General features: G+C 41.3%; 1 protein-coding gene across 3 annotated transcripts; it reads right to left on the reverse strand.

Moving 5' to 3' along the window:
- Positions 1-930: 930 nt before the first annotated feature.
- Positions 931-22,112, reverse strand: TEX26 (testis expressed 26). 3 transcript variants are annotated; one of them, XM_063305714.1, is made up of 7 exons: positions 21,899-22,112; positions 16,742-16,823; positions 6,364-6,526; positions 4,412-4,568; positions 3,870-4,043; positions 2,631-2,792; positions 931-1,403 (listed from the first exon to the last, which is right to left on the reverse strand). In XM_063305714.1, the coding sequence occupies exons 1-7, from the start codon at positions 22,038-22,040 to the stop codon at positions 1,297-1,299; spliced, it is 987 nt and encodes a 328-aa protein (XP_063161784.1). In that variant the 5' UTR covers positions 22,041-22,112; the 3' UTR covers positions 931-1,296. The 3 variants fall into 3 exon arrangements, with proteins under 3 accessions (XP_063161784.1, XP_063161782.1, XP_063161783.1); XM_063305712.1 differs by lacking the exon at positions 16,742-16,823 and having other exon boundaries at positions 21,899-22,108; XM_063305713.1 differs by lacking the exons at positions 16,742-16,823; positions 21,899-22,112 and adding an exon at positions 7,229-7,893 and having other exon boundaries at positions 6,364-6,640.
- Between the last annotated feature and the right edge of the window lie 1,535 nt (positions 22,113-23,647).

Here is a 23,647-nt window from a genome sequence, read left to right on the forward strand (position 1 = left end):
CCAGCATGGTGGCTGGGGAATTCTGGGATTTGGAGTCCACACACCTTAAAGTTGCTGAGGTTCAGAAACACTGTACTATCATAATGTCAAGGGTCTTAGATTTCTAATAGCACAATCAGCAGGCTTACTTTCAAATAAGTGTGCAAAGGGTTATGGGCCTTAACTTCCACATCTTACTTTTCTCCATGGTCTTGGATACACTTATGGATTTCAATGTAGCCGAGTCCTGAATTGATTGAAAGTACTATAAGATGTAAACATATACAAGAGAAATATTCTTTAATAAGGTTATTTGGGGGGGGGGTTGTTTCTGAACAGATTAATTTACAAAGCAATGAACATATCTGAAAATATAGATCCTTATCTAGCAACATGTGAAAATTTGCCTTCAAAGAAATAAAGCCGTTCATTGAAGAATGAAAACCTGTGCAACAACAGTTGATTGGTTAATTAAAATGAAGCCTTTGATTGACCAAAAGTTGTCATGCTTAACCAGATAAACGTTTAAAGAAAAAATAAATTCTTTCTACTACAGCTACAAATAGTTTTGCAATGGCAAACACTCTTATGGCATTCAGCCTTTTGTCAGACTCTGCTTCTATTAAGATGATACCTCCTACTTTACCTGTGCAAATTTAATTGTGTCTTTACACTTTACCTATGAAAATTCAATTGTTTAATTTTGTCTTTTGGAGATTATTCTGGGAGCTGCAATCCCAACAAACCTGGAAGGCATCAGGTTCAGGTTGCAAAAAAACAAACCAACCAACAAACCTACAATTAACCAACTAAAATTAATCCCGTTATTAGATCTGTAAGGCTAGAGTCGCAGTTAAAATATCTGATCATGATGGCAGGAAAATTAAGTAAAAATAAATGCTTTGTTCTTTAAATATATAGATATATATATACTTGTTGAATCTCTTTATTTAAAAATTTCTCAAAATTGCAACAACATTAAAACAAAGGCATTTGACAAATTAATATGTTATCATATCAAGGATGAGAATCAAACCTCTAGTGCAACTGGAATGGATAAAGGGATTTGATCTGCAATATATCAAGCATGTCACAACTTAGGCAATTAACAATTGAAAACTTCCTCAATTCATATTATATTGACAATGCTAGGGAACTGGTAGTGCCACTGCAGTCTTTTAAGATTTCTAAAGGAACTCTCAAATATAAGAAAAGTAAATGTAGTCTTCAAATGGTTTACTATTAAGACAGATCATAAGGATATTGAACTTCAAAACAGCCACCCTGAGATATTGATGAATTTTCTCCTGGAAAGTTTCAGATGCATTTGATTGGATTTTCTTCTGTCTTCTTTGATGAGGAAGGTCTTTGGGATATTTTGTCTCCACTGACCTTATCAAGGAAGTTCTGAAGGATTACTTTTTCTGCAGAAACAATGGAAAGAAGGTTATCATTTACACCTGAATAACTAGATAAAATAAATGAGAAATTAATTATTTCTCACTCCGAGTATGGATGAGTTGTCAAAGAGCCTTGCTTAGATGTCATATTTAAATAACTCTCTGTATTTAATACATATTTTTAAAGAATGCAAATAATTGAGGAGGAGTTGACAAGGAGTAGTGATTAGGAAGGGATTAACAATTTCCTCCCTTGCTGTGGAGGATTGTTTCTCTAATTACAGTATTTGTCACAATGCAAAATTTCTACCCAATGCAAATTATTTCAGGACAGTTTTCATTTAAACCATTGTAGGAAACAGTTAAAACGATATTCCCACATCTACTACAGTGCCCATTATAACCTCCCCCCCAACACACACTTGCTGCCCAAAATCTGTAATGATCAGTCTGTCTAAAAGCTTTGAGTGTCAACAGGGCCCAGTGGAGAGCTGTAACAAATACTTCTCACATTAATACTTCTCTCATTAATACAAACTTTTTGACATACACACTGAAGGGCTTCTGATTGTCAGGCATGTAGACTCCCATGCTTCCAAATGGGATCTACTATCAATCCCTTTCTGGCTCCGCTATTGTTCTCCCTACTGTTGTTACCTGTTCACTTGGCCACCAAGGCCTCTTCTAAGATCAGATGATCCCACTGACCCATATGTATCAAGTGATCCCAATGCTAATATTTTTTTTCATTCTCCAAGGATATTGTTGCATAATCTTAGAGATGGGTTAATATGAATAATTATATGATCATATTTGTTGCTCAAGTGTACCAGGGATCAACACTCCAGTGCCTGAAGATGACTAAGCATCCCCAAACATCCCAGATGGCATCCATAAAACCCAAACTAAAACATTATTTTAAAATCAATGGCCCAAACTTCCAAGATCTTAATTCTGGTGTCTCAATGAATTTACATGAAAATGGTGAACAGTTCTTAAATATACACTCTGCTTTTTTAATATTCTTAATATTTATTGTTGGGTGATGGTGCCTGCCATATGAAAAGATTGTTGACTCCTACCTTATATGTTTTAGGTTTGTTTAGGTAGGCAACAGATGGAGGGCTTGAGATAAATTTTGCAAATGTAACAATATAAAAACAAGTATATAGAAAAGACTAACACAAAGTCTTACTATATTTAGCATTATCAAGTCCTATACAAAATCCTTTTTTCCCCTCTATCATCTACCTGGCTTAGGAGCTCTTTCCACATATTCTTTAATTTCTTCTGGATCCACAGAATTCAGAACTGTTAGGATATCAAGATAATCTTTTCCAAAATCTCTCTGATAGGTGGACAGATGTTTGCTATGTTCATGATTCCAGATCTGAGCAATTGTCATTGAAGGCACTGTGCAGGCAAAGTGGTAAGAGTCATGTCAAACTAGAACACAACAAAACAAAACTGAGTACTTCTGCATTTTTAAATCATTCTGTTTCTCCATGCCACTAAACATTATGCCCCTCCTTCATATGAAGTGGCAAGCTGTTGCCCACATGAGGCTCTCTACTCTCTTACAATTAGAGGCCTTGAATCTGGGGGTATCTAAAACTGCATTAGTCCATTGTAAAATTGAGCAGAGTGCCACTTTAGCTCCCTTAAGATTGATGCCCTTAGAGAAATCCAAGGAGAAGATGCCTGGTAGCATGAGGAGCAATATGGTGAACTGGTGATCTTCTGCCAGGGGAATAGAAATAAATACTTGCACCATGATGATGACTAGCATCCTTTAGCTCCGAGATGGACCACACATGTGTCCCCACCCAGCACTTATTCTGTGTCTACTGAAATTTGGTAACAAATCTGATTACAACCTCATTTCTGTTTCTTTCTTTTTGCTACAAAAAGGATCAAAATGGCTCATGTAGTGTCCATGAAACTTAATGAACAACCATTTCACACCTTGGGTTACAGATGCCCAAAAATTAGCCTAAAAATCTGAGCCCTGACCATTCTGGTGAAGATGATGCATCACTGTCCACACCCTCTGTGATCATTGGAAGTTGGAAAGAAAAATCTAAAAATGGAAAACAAGACACCCTATATATTTAAGGGACGCGGTGGCGCTGCGGGTTAAACCGCTGAGCTGTCGATCGGAAGGTCGGCAGTTCGAAACCGCGCAGCGGGGTGAGCTCCCATTGCTCGTCCCAGCTCCTGCACACCAAGCAGTTCGAAAACATGCAAATGTGAGTAGATTAATTGGTACCGCTTCGGCGGGAAGGTAACGGCGTTCCGTGAGTCGTGCTGGCCACATGACCCGGAAGTGTCCTATGGACAACGCCGGCTCCAAGGCTTTGAAACGGAGATGAGCACCGCCCCCTAGAGTCGGACACGACTGGACTTTATGTCAAGGGAAACCTTTACCTTTACCTTTATATAGTTAATTTATGGAACTATATAATTCAGCTATAGAAAAACACTGCTTACCAGCACCTTTGACTGGAGCTTTACGTTTTGCATTACACCCGTATTTCCAAGTGAAGTCCATTAATTCAGGTGCACGGACTTGTGGCTGATAATGGCGCCTGAACTCAGTATCTGGAGGTCTTGGGAGTAATGTTTTCCAGTCTGGAGGGGCAGTAATATCATCCCTTGGAGCACCTGAAAAGATGGGAGATATCACATGAAAAGCAAGTTAACAGAAAACTATTTCAGTTGCAGTCCTAAATCCTATTGACCTCACCAAGGCTCAAGTGGAGGGATAGTGCCTTACCAAATACGCCACACATAGTTCACCTCAAATTCAACATGTAAACTTTTATTGCATGACTGTACAAAGAACTCTGCTTTTCAAGTTCTCCAAGGTCACACCCTAGCTGGAATTCTATGTGTGGTTGCCTCTTGAAAACACCTACTAACACTTCAAGTTAGAACATTTTCTGGTGGTGTTTTCAGCTTTTGAGTCATAACTCTTAACATGTTCTTCATTATGATATTTCAAGAGAAGGAAGGAAAGCCACAATTTTCACCTGGTTGTATTCCTAAATAATCTCTTGTGTATACTGTTTTGTACTGCTTCTTTAGTACCTCCTCCAACTCTTGTTTACTAATAGGTTTTGTCCATGGCGAAAAACTATCTGTAGGTAATGGTGTTTCTTCTCGAGGCAGCTGCCATATCAGGAAATGCTAAAAAAATGGAAAGAAGAAAATGATAAAGAACAAAAACCTTGTTTTTTTAAAAGAATCCACCCAAATTTGCTTTCAATTTTAATATATCTTTTTAAAGCAATTTAATTTATGTTTTATGTTTCTAAAAATGCCTATAATCCTAAGTATTATTTATGTCTTCCATACTTATGGATTGCTTGTTTTAAATTTTTATCCCTAATTTTGCACCCATGTATCAGAACAGCAATTTCTAGCCACTGACACTTTTTTCTTTTGTCAGAGAACGTTATTTCCAATTTAAATTATCCTAGCTTCTTTCCTGCCCTTCTTCAACTCTACAACTGTCCCTACCTCCTTTGGGAAAATGTTCATACACCATGTATACCTGTATACCATGGAACCAAAAATACAATTTTCTACACCAGTAAAATAATTGGTAAACAATTGCCTGGGAACATATTAGGCGTTATAATTGTTTGTTGTATAACGAAGGGCAATAATCCCATTGTGAAGCATGTAGGAAAAACATTGAGAGCACTTCTGTTGGAAGCCACATGTTAGAAACTGTAGTAAGGATGCTAATTGAGATAACAATCCTAAATAGTTATCCTGGAGACACAGAATCCTTCAAAAGTGCCTGAAGAAGGGAACTGCTAAATAAACTGGAAGCATTTATAATAATTGTATTTAATCAGCTTGACTTTTTGATCTAGTTCCACCCACTTCTTTACCTTGATCCTGCTCACCTTTGGAGGTACAACCTCTGAAATATCATTCAAAAGCCTAAGGTAGCCCAACCTGAGTACATAATGTGCATTTTCTCTGTTCAAGTTCTACTGGGTCTATCCAAACCTGCAACTCCAACTGCTGAAGTGCTGTCCTCTTGAAGGCTTTCCTACACAATGTGAGAACATATGTGCACACATAAAAGGCACTTCTAACAAGCACAATGGAAGTGTCTTTTACGCACGTGGATGCAGGCTCAGACAATATGGGGAAGCCCTTGAACCTGCCACACTGAGCCTTCAAGAGGTTGCAGTGCTTGATGCTGAATAGAAATGGGTCTGAATAGAAATATTTAGCGAAGCATTCTCTGAATGGTTTACACAGACTTGCCACAAATGATGTTTAGCACTTACCTGGCTATGTAGATACAATTTTTGTTAAAAAGCAGTTTCTGGGCCACCCAAAGTTGGAGTGGAGAAAGGCTTTTACTTTTCACCCTGAACGTAATTCTGATCAGGACTGAAGGCTTCATACTTGGAAAGATCATTAGAGTCCATGAAACTCAGTGATAAATAAATACCTATAAATGTGGACAACATATTAAGGCTCTGCAAAGCACAGAAAGAAGTTCTATCCAAAGCATAATAGCAAGAGTGAAGCATGTTGTTAAAACAGTTGCATCCTTTGGAAGGATCACATGGCTGTTTTGCACATTGTTCATATCTGTGTGTGTGCATGGATGTGTGTATACAGCCATTTCACACAATTGGCAGTTCAGTTGAAGGATTGTTTGTAGGTGCAAATTTAAATGCAGAAAACAGAGGAAGGCCTTCGAAGCAGCCATGCCTGGCCTGCGAGCAGATGCAGTTGTTTTAACGCTTCAAAGAGAGATGCTTCTGCAGATTCAAATGCTTCTCACAATTCTATTAAATATTTCTTATAACTAAGCCTTTCCTTTTCCATGACATCATCTCTGATCAGTGATTTCAAATCCAAGTTACGATATACTGTATCCAGAATCACCAAAGATTAAAATAGAAAGCATAAGTAAAATATGTTATTGAAATAACAGTAGCTTCAACTCTACATGTCCAGGCTGAGGATTGTTCCTGTTCTTTATTGTCGCGGGCTCGTTTGTTATAGGCTCTGCCTTGGAATATGGTTTCCAGCAGAACTCATCTCTGTAGATGCTCCTTTCAGTTGGCTCATCTACTTGAAAGGGAATGATGTGTCCGGTCCCTGCTCTGGCACTGCAAGAAAGAAGACAGCGACAATGACAATGCAATCGCATCTCTCATCTCTGAACTATCTGAACCTGCAGCTATCGCTAAGCCTACTCAACTTCTCTTTTCAATAAAGTATACCTATATCTAGGCTGACCATACGTTCCGTTTTGAATGGGACAGTCCTGTTTTTTTAACATTTCCAGACAGTCCCATTGTTTTAATTATAAATGTCCATTTTGTCCCGTTTTCTTAAAAACCTTACTTAAAAAATTGAAAGTTCCCATGAACCTGTCAGAATGCAGTCTGACTTTGAGTGGAAGGAGGGGGAGCTCAGCAGAAATGGCGGGAAAAAAGCCGCAGAGTTCAACCTGGCGGGAAACCTAAAAAGAACAAAAACAGGATCAGCTGATAGGCGGTGATCAAAGGGCAAGCCAATTGGCTCCTGCCTTGAAATGGCAGGAAGAAAAGAACGTAAAAGCACAGCCGGAGGAGGAACGACTTGTCGGGGACAACCGTTCACTAGACTTTCCAGCCCAGCCTTGCCTCTCGCAAACGAAGGAATCCGAAGATTCCCAGCCCAAGAAAACGGTAGAAGTTCCTGCCTGCCGATCCAGCCCGTTGCCCAGCCCTGCCCTGTTTTGCCATCCCAATGTCCTGTTTTTAGCCCTGTCCCATTTTGCCATCCCAATGTCCTGTTTTTGTCTCAAGGAAATATGGTCAGCCTACCTATATATCATATGAGCTTTTATTAAACATAGGCACATAAGGAACTGGCTTGTATTAAGTGATATATCTTTAGGTAGTTTGTTATTGTCTTCATTAGCCCTCTCCAATCTAACTCTCCTGGTGTGCTGAGATTTCAACTCCCAGAATTTCCCACTCAGTATGGCCATGGGCAAGTTGGCTAAGGGATGAAATATTTGCAAACCAGATGACCACGATCCAGGAAATACAGCACTGTGATAATTGGGATTTCAACTACCCTGACATCAACTGGGAGTCAAATTCTGTGCAATTGGGAATCCAACAGGTTCTTGATATACTTTGCAGACAACTTCATTGTCTAAAAGGTAGAGAAGGAAACTAGAGGATCAACTATATTAGACTTAATACATAGTGACAGAAAATAAGTGGTGGAAGAAGTGGAAGTGGTACGAACCTTGGAAGAGAGTGACCATGTAATTCTAGAATTCACCATATTCCAAGCAGGGAGATTTGAAGGTAGCCAGATTAGTGTTCTAGATTTCAAGAGAGCTGACTTCAACAAGCTAAGAGAAAAAGTAGGAAGGATTCTATGCATGGAAATCCTGAAGAGAAAAACAGTTCAGGAGAGCTGGGAAATTCTAAAAAGTGAGATAATTAAGGTCCAAGCACAAACAATACCAAAAAGGGGGGAAAGTAGGGGGGGAATACCTAATGAAACTGGCATGGTTGCACCAAGATCTCTCTGACAGAGAAGCAAAAAGGACAAGTCTGAAAAATGGAAAGAGGGGCATATAGTAAAGGCAGAATATCAGGAAATTGCCCAAATCTGCAAGGATGGGGTCAGGAAGGCTAACACTCTGCATGAGCTAAAGCTTGCTATAAATACCAAAAATAACAAAGAATGTTTCTTTAGGTATCTCTGAAACAGGAGGAAAGTCAGGGAAGTGGTTGGCCCACTCATTGAAGAAGATAATAAGATAGTGACAGGCAACAGGGAGAAGGATGAACTGCTTAATTTCTATCTCGCATCCGTCTTTCACAAAAGGAAAAAGCGATCTGACTTGTTAAAACCTGCACCATGGGGAGCAGAAGAGAGATGCATATTAAAATAGATAAGGAATTGGTGAGAGAACATTCAGTTGCTTTGAATGAATTCAAGTCTCCTGGATCAGATGGACTACATCCCAGGGTGTTAAAGGAAGTGGTGGGAGTCACCTTAAAGCCACTGATTGGTATCTTTGAGAAATCCTGGAGCATCTACAGGAATCCCCCATTGACTTTGCATGTTGGAAGCCGGCTGGGAAGGTCGCAAATGGCGATCACATGATCCAGGGACACTGCAACCATCATAAATACATGCTGGTTATCAGGCACCTGAATTCTGATCACATGACCACAGGGTGTCATGTTCACCGTTCCAATGTTACTGTTACATCGTAACGTTTCGCATGTCATTTGGCTGATGCATGTTTTGTCTGGGAGGGGAGGAGGATTCCATCTCGTGGGATTGTTATATGTTAGCAGCTGGATTGGAATGTGTTTGGGTTATCTCGTGTGTTCAAGGTTCCTTTCCCAGGACATCAGCAGAAACGGTTACCAACACCTGGGGCAGGGGGAGTTTGCAACGGCAGGGTGAGGGGAGGGATTACGTTTGAGCCAAGGGTTTTTAGTTTGTATTTGGCGCGCTTTTGCTCATTCTCAGCTTTCTCTGTATTTGCATACTATTCTTTAATAAATCAGATATCATTAAGTTCCTGCTTGCGAGTCTGAGTCTATTAGGGTAGGCAATCCTTACATAAAGCTGAGAATCTCAAAAAATTTTCCGTTAGCCCCTTTCCAGATTTATTTTGTGAGGGAGAAGTGCTAGCGATGAGCAAATCAAATCCCCAAACCATGGAAAGCGAGGAATCGAGCGAGGGGGAACCCGACTCCACGGTGATAAGAACAGAGAGGGTCCCTACTCAGGAGCTCTCAGAAATTCGGGAGGTGTCGAGCTCCAGACTGGGAGAAGAGGAGGTAAAAGAGCCCCTGAACTGACCGGTGAGTCACCAAGCGAACTGGTCACCTGGGATGAAACACAGGGACCCCTACCAGGGACGTCCAAAATGTCTTGGAAACAGCGGTACCCGAGTTTCCCAACTGTGGTGAGGCAGGAGGGAAAGGAGGATTCCCAAACCCCTGACCGTATAAGACTGGTGGAGGCCAAATTGGAGTCACTAGAATTTATGTTTCAGAAAACGTCAATGGACTGGGGTCCCCGGGAGAGGAGGAGAGAGGAGTCTAGTAATCAGCATTCGTCTCCTTCTTCGCCCCCACCTTCTTCGGAGGAAAGGAATAGGACCTGGCGCAGAGAGGAGGCAAGGGCACTGAGGGTGAGAATTTCAAGGTCCCCTCCTTGAGAACGGAGATCCCTGGGAGCTAAAAGAAAGTCCGACCGCCCAGCTGTGGCGAAGGGACCACCCGGAGTGGGGGTTAAGGACTTTACAGTTAAATTTGATGGAGATCCAACTAAGCTATCGTTCTTCCTTACCAATGCAAGGAGTTATATGGATGAATGGGAACCGTATTTTCGTTCAGAAAGAGCCAAGATTAATGCCATTGCCACTAAGCTCAAGGGGCGGGCTGCCAATTGGTATGTGCAGTTATGTCAATCAGATGCCCCTGAGCTGGAGGAGTTCGAAGAATTCCTGTGGGCGTTGAAGCTACACTTTGAAGACCCGTTAGCTAAAGAAAGGGCAAAACGGGCACTGAGGGAGCTTAGCCAGGGGCCACGATCAGTAGCAGACTATGCTCTGGAATTTAAGGCTCTGGCTGGGAAGGTTGAGGATTGGTCCCAATCTACCTTAATAGAACTTTTTAAGGACGGTCTGAACACGGAGGTCCTGAGGTGGTCGCTCGGTAGGGACGACCCAGATACCCTGTATGAATGGATACAGTTGGCAGGGAAGGCTGAGCATGCCCATGAAACCTTCGCTCACAGGAAGGTGATGAGATATTCCAGGCTCAGCAAGGGTTCCCGCCCTGCTGCGCCTACTGGAAAGTCTGGTCAACATGCCTGGGAGGAGGAGAGGGAGCGCCACTATGCGAAAGGGCAGTGCCTCCGATGTGGAAAGGAAGGTCCCCGAGTGGTGGTGTGCCCGAAGGGCAAGACAGATGATCGTTCGGGGAAGCCGACAGGGAAATCTCCCTCCCTACCCAGGAAAATGAAGGCAGTCATGGCTGAAACTGAAGTGGAGGAGGTTCCTTACTTCGGGGGCGAGGGGGAGCCCAATCTACACCAGCTGGCGGGAAACGCCAGCCACCTGCTCTAAGGAGCGCCTGTGGGCAGGTGGTGGAGGACGGGGGCGAACATGTTTCGGTGAGTGCCAACTATCCCACACTGAACGTGAAAGTGAAGTTAGGCTCCCGCACAAGAACCGTTGAAGTTTGGGCATTGATCGATTTGGGGTGTTTGCGTTGCTTGATGCACCCTGACGTGGTGGCTGCTTTGGAGTTACCCAGAGTTCCACTGCAACATCCCATGATTTTCACCCAGCTGGATGGTTCTACGACGGGGGGGAAACCAGTCACCCATTACATGGGCATGGTGGCGTTGCAAATGGGCAGCCACCGTGAGGGGCTGCAGTTTGTGGTGGCACCTGTGGGGCATCCCCCCTTAGTCATTCTGGGGATTCCTTGGTTGGTTCAACAAAACCCCTATATAAATTGGGTACACAGGACTTTGACTTTTGGGGATGGTTTCTATCAAGGCCCTGGGGAGGATGACGCTCCGGAGGCTGCAGTGGGGAGGATGGCGGCAGCAACCCCGCATTTCGCTGTCACCCCACTGGAGGGCTTGCCGGAGCAATACCAAGGCTTTGCGGATGTGTTTGGTGAGAAAGAAGCGTACCAACTCCCACCCCATCGAAAAACGGACTGTGCGATAGAGTTGGTCCCCGACACTCAACTGCCCAAACCAAAAATTTATGCCATGACTCAAAAGGAACTGGCGGCATTGAGGGAGTTTGTGGACAAAAACTTGGCCAGGGGTTTTATTGAACCAGCAAATTCGCCAGTGGGCACCCCCATCTTGTTTCGAGCGAAGAAGGATGGGACATTGAGACTTTGTACAGATTACCGCGGATTAAATGCGGTCTCGATATTAAACAAATATCATCTGCCGTTAATAAAATACATGTTAGCACATCTGGCTAAGGGGAAAATCTTCTCTAAGCTGGATTTGCGGGAAGCCTATTTCCACATCCACATAAGGGAGGGGGATGAATGGAAGACTGCTTTCAATTGTCCACTGGGTTCTTTTCAGTATAAAGTTTTGCCTTTTGGATTGGGGGCACCAGGGGTGTTCATGCAATTGATCAATGAAGTGTTACATGAACATTTGTTCAAGGGTGTACTGGTCTATTTGGATGATGTTTTGATTTATACTGAAATGGAAGAGGAACATGAGCGCTTGATGAAACAGGTGCTTAGCAAACGGAGAAAGGCTGAGCTCTATGCTAAGCTTTCTAAGTGTGAATTTCATCAGACTCAGCTTGACTACCTGGGGTACAGGATCTCTGACAAGGGCACTGAGATGGATCCTGCGAAGATTCAAGCTATTTTGGGGTGGGAGCGCCCGCGCACCCGCAGGCAGTTCCAAAGTTTTCTTGGGTTTTCCAACTATTACTGCCAATTCATCCAGGGGTTCACTGAAATTGCGTTGCCTCTCACTGACTTGTTACGTACGAAGGGGTTGGGGGACACACGCAAGGTGAAGAACCCGGGGGCATTGCTCAATTGGACACCTGAATGCCAGATGGCTTTCGACAAACTCAAAAGCCTGTTCACTGCTGAACCCATTCTTCAACACCCTGATCCCACTAAACCCTTTGTGGTTCAAGTGGATGCTTCCGATTTCTCAACTGGAGCGCTCTTGCTGCAGCGGATGCTAGCAACCGCCTGAAGCCGTGTGCGTATCTGTCCCGGAAATTTTCTGAGATGGAAAGGCGGTGGCATGTTTGGGAGAAAGAAGCTTTTGCAGTCAAGGCTGCTTTGGAGGCATGGCGCCACCTATTAGAGGGGGCTAAATGTCCTTTTGAGGTTTGGACTGACCATAAACATTTGGAAGTGCTCAGCACACCCCGTAAGCTCAGTCCTAAGCAGATCCGCTGGGCTCAATTTTTCAGTCGCTTTGACTTTAAGTTGAAATTCATTCCGGGCAAGAAAAACTTCCTAGCTGATGCGCTTTCCCGCCTGCCCCAGGATTCGGTCCAGGCACCTGACATTGTGGGTACGCTGTGGACAGAACCCCAATTGGGTTTGCAAGCTGTCACACGCAGTCAAACTCGTGCGCAGCTGCCCCCAGCTTCAGTTTCACCGGCTGGGGGAAGGCAATCCTTACACAGGGATTCTTCAATGGTTATAAGTGTGAGGACCGGTTGCAAGTCACTTTTCCCAGCACTATCGTAACTTCGAACAGTCACTAAACAAAGGTCATAAGTCGAGGACTTCCTGTATAGTGTCATGATCATGGGAAGTGATAGTACTGTTCTATGCTGCACAGGTCAGATCACACCTGAAATATTGTGTCCAGTTCTGGTTGCCACAATACAAAAAAGATGCTGAAGAATTGGAAACAGTGCAGAGAAGAATGATAAGATGGTAAAGGGCTTGGAGGCCAAATCATATGAAGAACAGTTAAAGGAACTTGGTGTGTTTATTTATTTATCATATTTATATAGCTGCCCATCTCACGAACATAGCCTAAAGAAGAGAAGGCTAAGGGGAGACATGATAGCAGTCCTCCAATATACGAAGGGATGTCACAGGAAAGTGTGGATTTATTTTCCACAGCGCCTTACAGTAAGACAAGAACCAATGGGTAGAAGCTTTATAGTGAGGGATCCAAACTTGAAATAAGGAGGCATTTCTTGACAGTGCTTCTAAGCAATGAAACAGCCTGCCTCATCCCTGGAGGTTTTCGATAAAAGATTGGTCAACCATGTGTCTGGGATGGTATGAGGATTCCTGCACTGTGCAGGGGGTTGGACTAGATGACCTCTAAGATACCTTCCAATTCCATGATTCTAGGAGATGTGGTTGCAACACACTTGGAGGACAACGAGTTGGAGAAAGGCTATCTATCCTGGTTAAAAATATCTCATTAGGATTCCAGACTGCTATGTTTCCCCGGCCTATCTAGATTGCACCTAGACCTTCTGCATAGAAACATGAACTCTTCCACAGAACTAGTTTGCTTCAACAGAGAAGGACTGGAAAAAGTAGATGTGATTAAATCAAAGATGAGGTAATGATGAAGAGAGTCTCTAGCGGGGTGAATATGATTTGCATACAGTGGTCTCAGGTTCAATTCTTTGAACTTCAGTTAAAATATAAAGTAGAAAGCTAAGTGTCTTGTAGCCTTAGGACCTGCACTCAGAACAGACATAAACTAGATTAGATAAAAAAGCTTTACCTAGTAACTTCTCCCTATGGTCTGTGATGTTACCCCAATGAAAGCTAACATTACTACAAACAAGTTTAGCTGGGCATAAGAAACCACAGAATGAAGGATTTTAGCTCAGATAGCAAGCTGCTGCAAAATCAGATGCAGTCTCAAGCAATCACAGACTGAACTGATAGACAGAACTGGAGAGCTGGGAACAGGTTTCTCCAGCCTGGCATTATCCAGGGATGTCAGGATTACAACTTGCATAACTCATTTGTCAGGGAATTATGTGAGTTATAGTCCCAGTGCACACGTGGCAGTGATACATCCAAGAGCACTCTAAAACTGAAACCTAAACAATGAATGATGACTATCTAGTCAATAGTTAGTGCTCTTATCTTAGCCAGTCCCCACACAGAGTGCAAATCTTATCAGGGTATTATTTGATAGGACTATTTATAAAGTGAGGAGAATAATGTATTTGTTTTCTTTTTCCTTATCTTTACAATTCATCAAAAACTATCCCACTAAAAAGAAGGGAAAAGGTGCAAACTCCCCAAATGATTATGGGTTTAGAGTAGTTCCCACATACGAAAGGATGACAATGACTGGGATTTTTTAACTTGGAGTAAGGGTAAGTAAGGGGATTGTAGTCTATAAAATTACGTATATGTAGTAGAAGAGGAGGATAAACAGATTTTCTTCCTCTCTTACATTGTTAGAACCTGGGGACACCCATTAAACTAAATGCAATAATATTCAGGGCTGATAAAATGAACTATTTATACAATGCAAAGTTAAACTGTGGAATTAATTGCTATCCCATGTGCACTAGCCCCCACATTAAACAATTTAGAAACAGACAAATTCATGGACGGTTGGACTCTCAATGGCAGCTAGTCCTGATGGCTATTTGCTACCTTCTGAATAATCTGGTAGCATTCCTTAAATGTTCCTGTAGTGGAAAAGGGATATTGCTATCCTGTCCATGTCTGTAGTACTCTTGAATGCATCTGGCCATTGTGTGGAGCAGAGTGCTGAATTAAATGAACCTCTCACCTGATCCAGAGGTCTCTTGATATATTCTTTAGGGAAACAAGTAATTGGCAAGACATGCCCACTAGTGAACCATTCTCTTCTTTCTTCCTCTTCCATTCCAGACGCAACGCAGCATAATATCCCAAGATGTGCAATCAAAGGATATATAATACCTAGACTATTCATAATGCTAAGCCACTATATCGGTCGTTTCCATCTAGCTTAGCATAGTGTTGAACTAGTCTTGTTCAGCAAACCCTAGTTTAGAAAATCTTGGTTTAGGGATATATGTAAATGTAGCCATGATATTAACCTTTTCTACCCAGCCTTGAAATTAAAAGGCTGTATGACAACTGTAATTTTGTTGATGCACAGTTTTAATAGGAAGAACTTATTACAATGATGGATTATGTCTTGTGAATTTCTTAAAGGCTGAGAATGGCCAGTAGTAGATGTATTTGATGGTTTCTACTTGGTGGCAGACAATTTATTGAAACAGCATTCTCTGGGGTGTAAATAGCCATTAGGATATGAGGAAGATGACATATCTCTCTAACCTCAACTATGAGGCCAAAAGGTTGGTAATAAACTATCCTTCTGTCTGTCTATCTGCTCTTTTGGTTTTCTATGAACAACACTGGATACGTACTGTAGTGATAGAATCTTCAAATACGCAGAGAATTAGTTGAAGGCTAAAAGCATATTTTGGAGGGATATATATCTTCTAGAAAATTGATTTAGGACTGCTAGGTTATGCTACTTGATTTATTTATGTGCTATTTATATATGAAAATCTCTCTCTTTTCTAAAGGAGGTAAATCTAAGTAGCACATACTTTGAACTTCTGACCACTTGGGAAATTGGTAAACATGTGAACATACTGGGAAGTTTGTATGACATATTAGAATGCTCTTATACCCTGTATATGTATGAAATAAATGATATGAAAATACTATAGATATTGAATACCGATTCACAGTCATGAAAGGCTGTTGGGCTGAATGCTAAAAATTTAGCTGATGCTATTTTCAATGGCATATTACACGAAAATAAGATGGTCCAGACTCTGCAAGTATGTATCATGGAAAAGTTCATAAAATGAGGATATTTCTGTCCCAAGAGGAAGCATAGAATCAACATTCCTGACCAAAAAATTGTCAAACCTAAACAAAATATGTTCCACTAAGGAATAAGGATTCCATTTCCAATCATATCCAGGGCATAAGGATCTAGGAGAGCATTATGAGTTTTTAATATTCCCTCCATACTGTAATGTACATGCTTAAACTAGCTATTTCTATTCTAGAAAAATAAATCTGCTTGAAAATATGCTTCAGATATGGAAAGGATCCATACCGTGAATTTACAAGGAAAAAAAATCTCTTTTATGTGGTGTTTTGGTTGAAGTAAACCATATCTATCATGACAAAGAGCAGATGTGAGAAGATCATTTTTGGCAAGAAATGGGCATGGCAATCTGATACTGCTCAGAAACTAGTTCTAGACTAGGAACTCATGTGGCAGATTTTTCTTCAGAAGAGATGTGGCTTAAACCCACTTTTTAAAAAAGCATGAGGGATGTATTGGTTGGATTTAGAAATTATTCTGAAAATATGTAGTAGTCCTTTTTGTATTTTCACGCTTTTTATTTCCTTTTTTCTCTTGTATACTTTATTTCATTTCTTGTAGTTTTTATGTATTTGTTGAACAACTTAATAAAGCTTTATTAAAAAAAGAAATTATTCTGAAAATATTAATTTAACCTACTTTAAAATCTTAAGATGGGAGGGAACTGCAATTACATACTAGTTTGATGGAAAAATACAGATAATAGAAAAAAAATAAAGATAAAATAGAAGATAGCAGAATTGTTTTCAATCCAGTGCACATAAAACATAACCAACCAATCTTAAAGCTAGTCTCCTTTTCCATATATATATATAGCACTAGAGATACAAAGAATAAAGTTTTAAGAAACAGATTATTAAAAGGAAATGAAAATGTTTTAAGGAGTCAATAAACCAGATATGATTGAAAAGTTTAAATCAGTTAAATCAATGTAATCTTACCAATCTGCTTCAGAGTCTGCTGTAGATTTAAAGGCAAAATCATGTTTCATTGTCGATTCATAAGGATCCCACTTTTGTCTACCTACTAAAAACAGTACCTGTTAAGTGCTAGACATTTTACATGTACTTCCTAGACTTTTCTTGTCTTACTAACCAAGAATGAACAAAAGGATGGTCAGGCAAGAGAACTTTCCAAGAGTCTTGGCATCAACGGGGTATTACCTCCCAAAGTAAATAGCAGATTGGGTGGGGAAATCTGGATCAGGTCTATGATAGACAAAAATACAGCATCTTTCTCCATATTACTGTATAACTTTCATCCAGAACATTCTTCTCCCACCCAAAAGTACTATTTATTTTCATCATACTACTAATAATAATTCAACTTCTTGTATCATTAGGAACTTATCTAATCTATCACCACTAAAGATAAATAAAACACTCTTACAATTTAGCGAATTGAAGAAACTCTCTGTTCTGCATTTCTTTCTCTGTTTTTCATAGCCAACTGGCAATTATAGAACCTTTACCACACAACATTCAGGCTTCTCTTCTAACTTGTTTTAAAGAAACAGAACCGAAGAGGTTTTCTTCTTTTTATCAAAGTGGCAGAAACCCATTCATATAATTCCCACCACTGAATTATACCCATCCCAATTCCAGTAACAAGAGTGCGGGGAGGGGAAAACTACGAAAATGGTTCAAAGGACGCCAAAATAAATGTGTTCCTCTTTAAAGTGCCACACATATCATTGCTGCCTTTGTAACAGTAGCCTAAAACAGGTAGATCTCTAAGTTTGCCTTCTCTAAGCTGGCATCTTCCAGATGCAATGGAACTGCAGTGATCAAACTTCCTTGGGCCTTTGGCTGAAAATTCCAGCACTTGCAAACCAAGCACATCAGGAACACAAAATTTAAAGCATTCCAACACACTTTAAAAGACATTTTCATTCTCTGAATAAATTGGATTTAAAAGTCCTGGACAGTCCCTGTGTATCGAACATGTCGGTTAATAAATTGTAATACTAATCTTTCATTTTTATCAAATTTCACAAAGAGAAGTGGAAAACTGGGGGGGAAAAGATGTCATTTTTCTGAGCACAGAGACAGTAACCTCTCTAGTTCCAGGACCCGCTTGTGATCTCCACTCAGAGTATGCTCTTTCTGTTCCATTTGGCTTATTCTCTTCCTCTGCACTCACCTGGCACCGCAGGCCAAAGAGAAAACACAAGGCAAATGCAGATTTTGCACCTTTTCTCCACTGTAAGCATTACTTGGGGCCAAGAGGTTCTTGTTAGAATGCAGGCCTCATAGCTGACTATGTCAACTCCACTGCAAGAAAATATATTTTGGTTCAAATATTGCACCATGCCATGGTTTGCAAAGCCACACTTGGTTAGAATTTAATTATATTCTAAGCCAGCAACAAGATTTGGACACTACAGTGCATGGGTGAATTCACCCAATAAGCTAAGTTCAAATCAAACAAACCACATTATGGCTTTATACAAAGGTGCACAATCTGAAGTCCTAGAGCTACATCTGGATCCTCAGAACCTTGGAAATAGTGCCCAAAGATCATTAATAGTTGTTATAAAATTGTAAGTGTTCATGAGACAGAAGGGTTCATGAGAGAGAAGGGGAAAATTATTAAATACATGATAGATGAGCAATCATATTAATAATACTTAATTTGAAATGAAATCAAATGGAATTGATTTTTTTCCTGGGCTCCACCCATTGGTCAGCATGCTTCTTAAGGACAAATGTGATCCATGGTCTAGAAAAGTTAAACGCTACTAGCTTAGTCCAATGTGTGAATCCAGTCAGTGCAACAGAGCAAATGTTGAGCTGTACCTATTATGGGCATCAATAATCTGGTGATAATCCCAAAGGCTGAATATAGATAACTGGCTGCAAGATATATTGACTATTTCATTTGAACCATAGACTTTGGCTGGCTTGTGGAAAAGGTCCCCTGTGCAAACACCAAGTCATGTCTGACCCTTTGGGGGGGTTGCTGCTTTCACGCCGTTTTCTTGGCAGACTATAGCGGGGTGGTTTGCCATTGCCTTCCCCAGTCGTCACCCATTGGATGCCTCACCTATCTTGATTTGTTTGTTTTGAAGCAATATGTTGTGTGAATCCAGCCATTGTAATTTGCTTTTTTTCTGAGCAAATAATTGTTGCTAAACTGAATGAAACCCTAATAAAAGCCTAGAAAAGCAAGACGTAATAAGGGAAATACAATCTGCAAGTTGAACTGGATCAGATCCAAGGTCAAGCATATTGAAGTGTTCTTGAAAATCAGCAGTCCCTGGCAGAAGCTATTTTCAGGAGTTGTTTCAACAGCAGTAGGAGAATTTTATAGACATAGCTGTTTGAGCAACAATACAGTCCAACTGCTGTGGTGGTGGAGTTGTTTTGGGATGTGAATGTGCTAATATCCTGCAGCTATCCAGGAAGGCAACTGCTCTGGAACATGCTGGAGAGAAATTAGTATTTCCTGTCTTGCCATTAACAGTTGTTAAAAAAATAGTAAAGAATTCTACAACAGTGCATTGAAAAATAACTTATCTGATTGGAAGGTTACACAGGCTTATCATACATATACACAATCTCTGGTTATGCTGGAGATGTAATAAATTTGAAGGTACTTTTGTGCACCTAATTTGGGCATGCCCATTGCTAATTCATTTGGGTTAGATGTTAACAGTATGGTGGATCACATTCTTGGGAGGACATTTGAAGATGTTAATGTATTGTTAAATGATATTCCCCAAACTTGCAATTTGTCTATTTATGACGACCTTGGGATGTAACATGCCTCAACTGTTGCAAAAAGAGTGATCAGGCACTCCTTGAAGAACACAGTATACCAGACTTTAAAAGATGGCTTAACAAAATTTGTCAGCTCTCAGCCTGAGAATTGTTTCTGTATTGACAGGAAGGAAAGATCAAACAATGGGTGTTAAAAATTGAGCTGTGGTATTTTGCATAAGTTGGTATTTTTGTATTATAGTAAAATAGGTAAATATTATTAATGTAATTTTCTCCTTTTTTCCTGTATTTTACTCTATTCTTTGTATACTCGTTAGTTCTTAGGTTATATTATTTAGCTTTTAAATACAAAGCTTAGTCAGAATTTTTTGAATGGTACTTGCAAATTTGTTTTTTCTGTTTTGTTTTCTTCAAGAAAATCAAAAGAGAAAACATGCTAGTGCATGTTGTGTGGGACTATTATCTTATACAGTTATTATTTTGACTGAGGGAATAAGATGGTTTTGTCTTGTTTGTTTAATACAAATTGCAAACCAGGATCTTTGGCGTTCTCCTATCTTAACAAGCCTGAGTTATAAGACAAGAACAGACCTGGTTTCCTCATCTAGCTTGTCCAGCTGGAACAAAATACACAAAATGATCACTACTGAAGGAGCTGTCCAGATCTATGTTCATTTCTCAAGGAAGGAATTGAGGAAGACCTCATAGTTATTTTTTCAAAGCATGATGCAATAAATACAACCACTGTACTGTACCCAGTTGTACCCATTTCCTGAGCTTTTTATTTTTGAAAAGGATCTTCTGCTAAAAGACTTCTGGGTTTCCTTTTCAATCATGCAAGGCAATGTGTAGCTTTTTGTTGCTGTTTTGAATACCACCTAGACCAGAGGTTTTCAAAAATTTCAGGCAGTGGAACCTTCTAGTTAAAAAAAAAAAATCCCACAACCCCTGATCAAGAGATAAAAAGTGATGGAAAACTGGTTGTGTTCAAGTGAACTAACCTTCCTTCCTTTCTTTTTTGCCATAGTCTCTTATGGAACCCTTCAAGTTCTAGTAAAATGCTAGGTTCCATAGAACATGGTTTGAATAACCTTGGCCTAGATTGCAGTCTCCAATGGCAGACTAGTATAAACATCATCCTCTCCTATTTGTTTGATTTGGACCTCTGAACAACTGACTTCCACCCACCACCAAAACCGCTTTTAGATCCATGTAGGGCTTAGGAATTCTCTGAAAATCTGCACTGATAGCCACCATTATAAAATTAAAGAGCAAAACTAAGGTATGCTTGCTTGAATATTGAACCACAAACTAGTCAACTACCTTTTAGCTTACTGGTGTTAGTTTATAATTCAATTAATCACTTGAATTCAGAGATTGGGTTAAATGAGAAATCCTATTTAATTATGGGTGTAACATGCAAATATCATCTAAGGTAGACAAGAAAAGTGACTATTGCTGACCATCACTGAGGCTTTGTATCCTAAATTTCAGAATTAGGAATTATGACCAGTATGAGCAGAGTGCCATTTACAAATGTTTTGGTTAAATGTGCAAAAATCTCTTTTAAAGTGTTGGAGAATCTATTTATCTCACTTTTCCTTTCTAAGGAGCTTGTAGAGGCATTCCCTGCACCGTTTTATTTCTATCTATCAGGCTTCTCTGAGAAACAGTAGCCCCAAAGTCACCTGGTGAGCTTCACAGCAGAGCTGGGCAACTTTGAACCTATTATAGCCACACGGAGGGGTGTCACACGTTGTTCTAGGCCTTGGTTTAACCATGATTTATTGAATGAAATCCCAATTAGCTTGATGGAGGCAACATAATAATCCAAGATCCCAGTAACCATATTATGCCACAACATGCTGTGAAAAAAGCTGCTAGGTTGTATCGTTTCGCTTTCACTAGGACAGTGTTTCTCCAACTTGGCAACTTTAAGACGTGTGGACTTCAACTCCCAGAATTCCACAGCCAGCTGGGGAGTTCTGGGGGTTGGTCCACATATCTTAAAGTTGCCAAGTTGGAGAAACACTGCACTAGGAGATAAGGTGGGGCTCTCTCTGCCCCCAAGAATCTGAACATTAGCAGCTTGTGGAGTTAGTTTTTTTTTTTTAAGTCCACGCCGGCTCTCTGTTACAAACGACTACATAAGCAAAAACGGTGGGATTTTTGGCTTGGCCTCATTTCAGCCAGTTCCATTTTGACCCCGCCCTCCTGCCTTCTTCGTTTTTAGCAATGGTTCCTTCCCTCAAGACCTGGAGGGAGCGCCTTCCAGCCACAAACCCATTCCTGCGCGCGCCTTCAGGTGGCGGCGCCCGGATCTGTGCGGGCCTCGGTTCTTCCCTCCCTCCAAGGCAGCCCGAGGGGGATTCTCACCAGCAGCAGGTGGCGGCGGCGCCGCCGTTCGTGCTGAGCGGGGTCTCCATGGGGGTGCAACGGGGAGGGACGCGGGAGGGGCTGGCGCAGCCCCATTAATCGGGGGAAGGAGAGAGCTCTTCTCCCGCTCCGGGAACTGCATGCTGGTGGGTAGTCCAACTCAGCGTCTGTCCCCGGTGTCTCCTTGCAGGACTGCAAAGCGGGGCGAGGAAGGGAAGGGAAAGGAGACGGCGGGGGAGCCGCTGGACGTGGGGGACGCAATAAACGCCGCTGCTTGCGTCCCGATTTGCCGGTTGCCCCGGCACCAGCCGATTGTGACCCGGGGAGTGAGCAGGCTACACCCTTCCCTCCGGCTTGGGCAGGGCCCCTGCTGGGTATTGCACCGAGGTGGGGATGGTTGAGGCAGAGCAGGAGGGCGTTCGTCAGCGAACATTTTAGGCCAGCATATTATTTAAACCAAGAGGGCACGGATGCTTTTCCTGGATTCACACCAACGATTGGGGGGGCACCTTCTTTCCCAGTTGCATGAGCTCCCTGCCTGACGTTTGGGTCAGCCGCCGTCTCTCACCAGGCAGACTCCACAGGGAGGTTGCGGCGGGGAAAAAGCAGAGGGATGGGATGTACGCCGCTTTGAGTTGCTGAAAGATGGGTTATAAATAAATGCACTAGACGCTAATACAGTGTTTCTCAACCTCAGCAACTTTAAGCTGTGTGGACTTCAAGTCCTAGAATTCTGGGAATTGAAGTCCACACAGCTTAAAGCTGCTGAGGTTGAGAAACACTGCACTAATACATGGATTCTTGAAGAATGGGCAAACTTTTAGCGACAAAGTGTCTTCAACATTGGGGGAGCAGAGTGCAGCAGGGCGGGGAGCCCCAGCCCACATGACTTTGGGGATAGGATGGCTATTTATAGGCTACAATATCTGGACAACCACTAGATGACTGCAGAGAGTTTTCTGCATTTCTCTTTCCTTCCAATGGCATCTGGATTTTTGCAGCTCAGATGCTGGCGTTTTCCTATTTCAGGGTTATGCTCTAGTTTTCACTGTTTGCCCAGTGAAAGTGGCACGAAACTCTGCTTCGTTTTCAGTCATTAATAGTCAGAGGGACTGACTCCAAGGGCCACAAAGGACCGGTGGTGGATGCAGATGTCCATTTCTTATAATCAGATAAGCTCTGTTTGGGGTTTATCGTTATATAGACGCCACAACAGAAGTGCTCAAACGTAATCCGGCCTATTCTGAGCAATCTGATAAAAGTACAAAGCGTCTTGTGATACCTTAAAATAGAATGGAGTGTAGTCTGGGAAAAGAGGATTAGTAAATGGTGGCAAGGAGCAGCAATTTAGATGGGGAATGTTTTAAATTTGCCATGCCTTAGTTATTTAAGATATCACCAGGTTCCTTTTTTCTTTTGTAATTTTTCCCTGATATTTTAAGTGAAGAACATGCTGAGTATTCTGGAATTTGAGCCTTCTAAAGGAATTTAGAATGGAAGCCAGTGGGTCACACGCAAGGGTCTGCCAAAATTATTCTTCCTCTAAGAACATTATTATAGGAGTTTAGACTTTCTTTGAATCTAATAGTAGTATGGTTGCAAGCTAAAGTTGTCACCTTTTTAAAAGCAGGATTCTTATTCTTTTAATAGCTATGATTTAGGGAAAAAAATAGGTAATGCAGCTTTGCTTGGCATGAAAATGTAGTAATAGAAAATTTCACCTATTGAATGTTGAAGGTTTATGTTGCT

The sequence above is a fragment of the Candoia aspera genome, chromosome 5 (genome assembly GCF_035149785.1).
Source record: "Candoia aspera isolate rCanAsp1 chromosome 5, rCanAsp1.hap2, whole genome shotgun sequence".
Taxonomy (NCBI): domain Eukaryota; kingdom Metazoa; phylum Chordata; class Lepidosauria; order Squamata; family Boidae; genus Candoia; species Candoia aspera.

Bases quoted from the DNA above. Each gene is read 5' to 3' on its own strand.
- TEX26 (XM_063305714.1), bottom strand. From the start codon at position 22,040: ATGCAGTTCCCGGAGCGGGAGAAGAGCTCTCTCCTTCCCCCGATTAAT. The intron at 16,824-21,898 runs GTGAGAATCCCC...TGTTTTTAGTAG, and splicing joins GCCGCCGCCACCTGCTGCTG to GTAGACAAAAGTGGGATCCT. The intron at 2,793-3,869 runs GTAAGCAGTGTT...TTGCCTGCACAG, and splicing joins AGCTCCAGTCAAAGGTGCTG to TGCCTTCAATGACAATTGCT.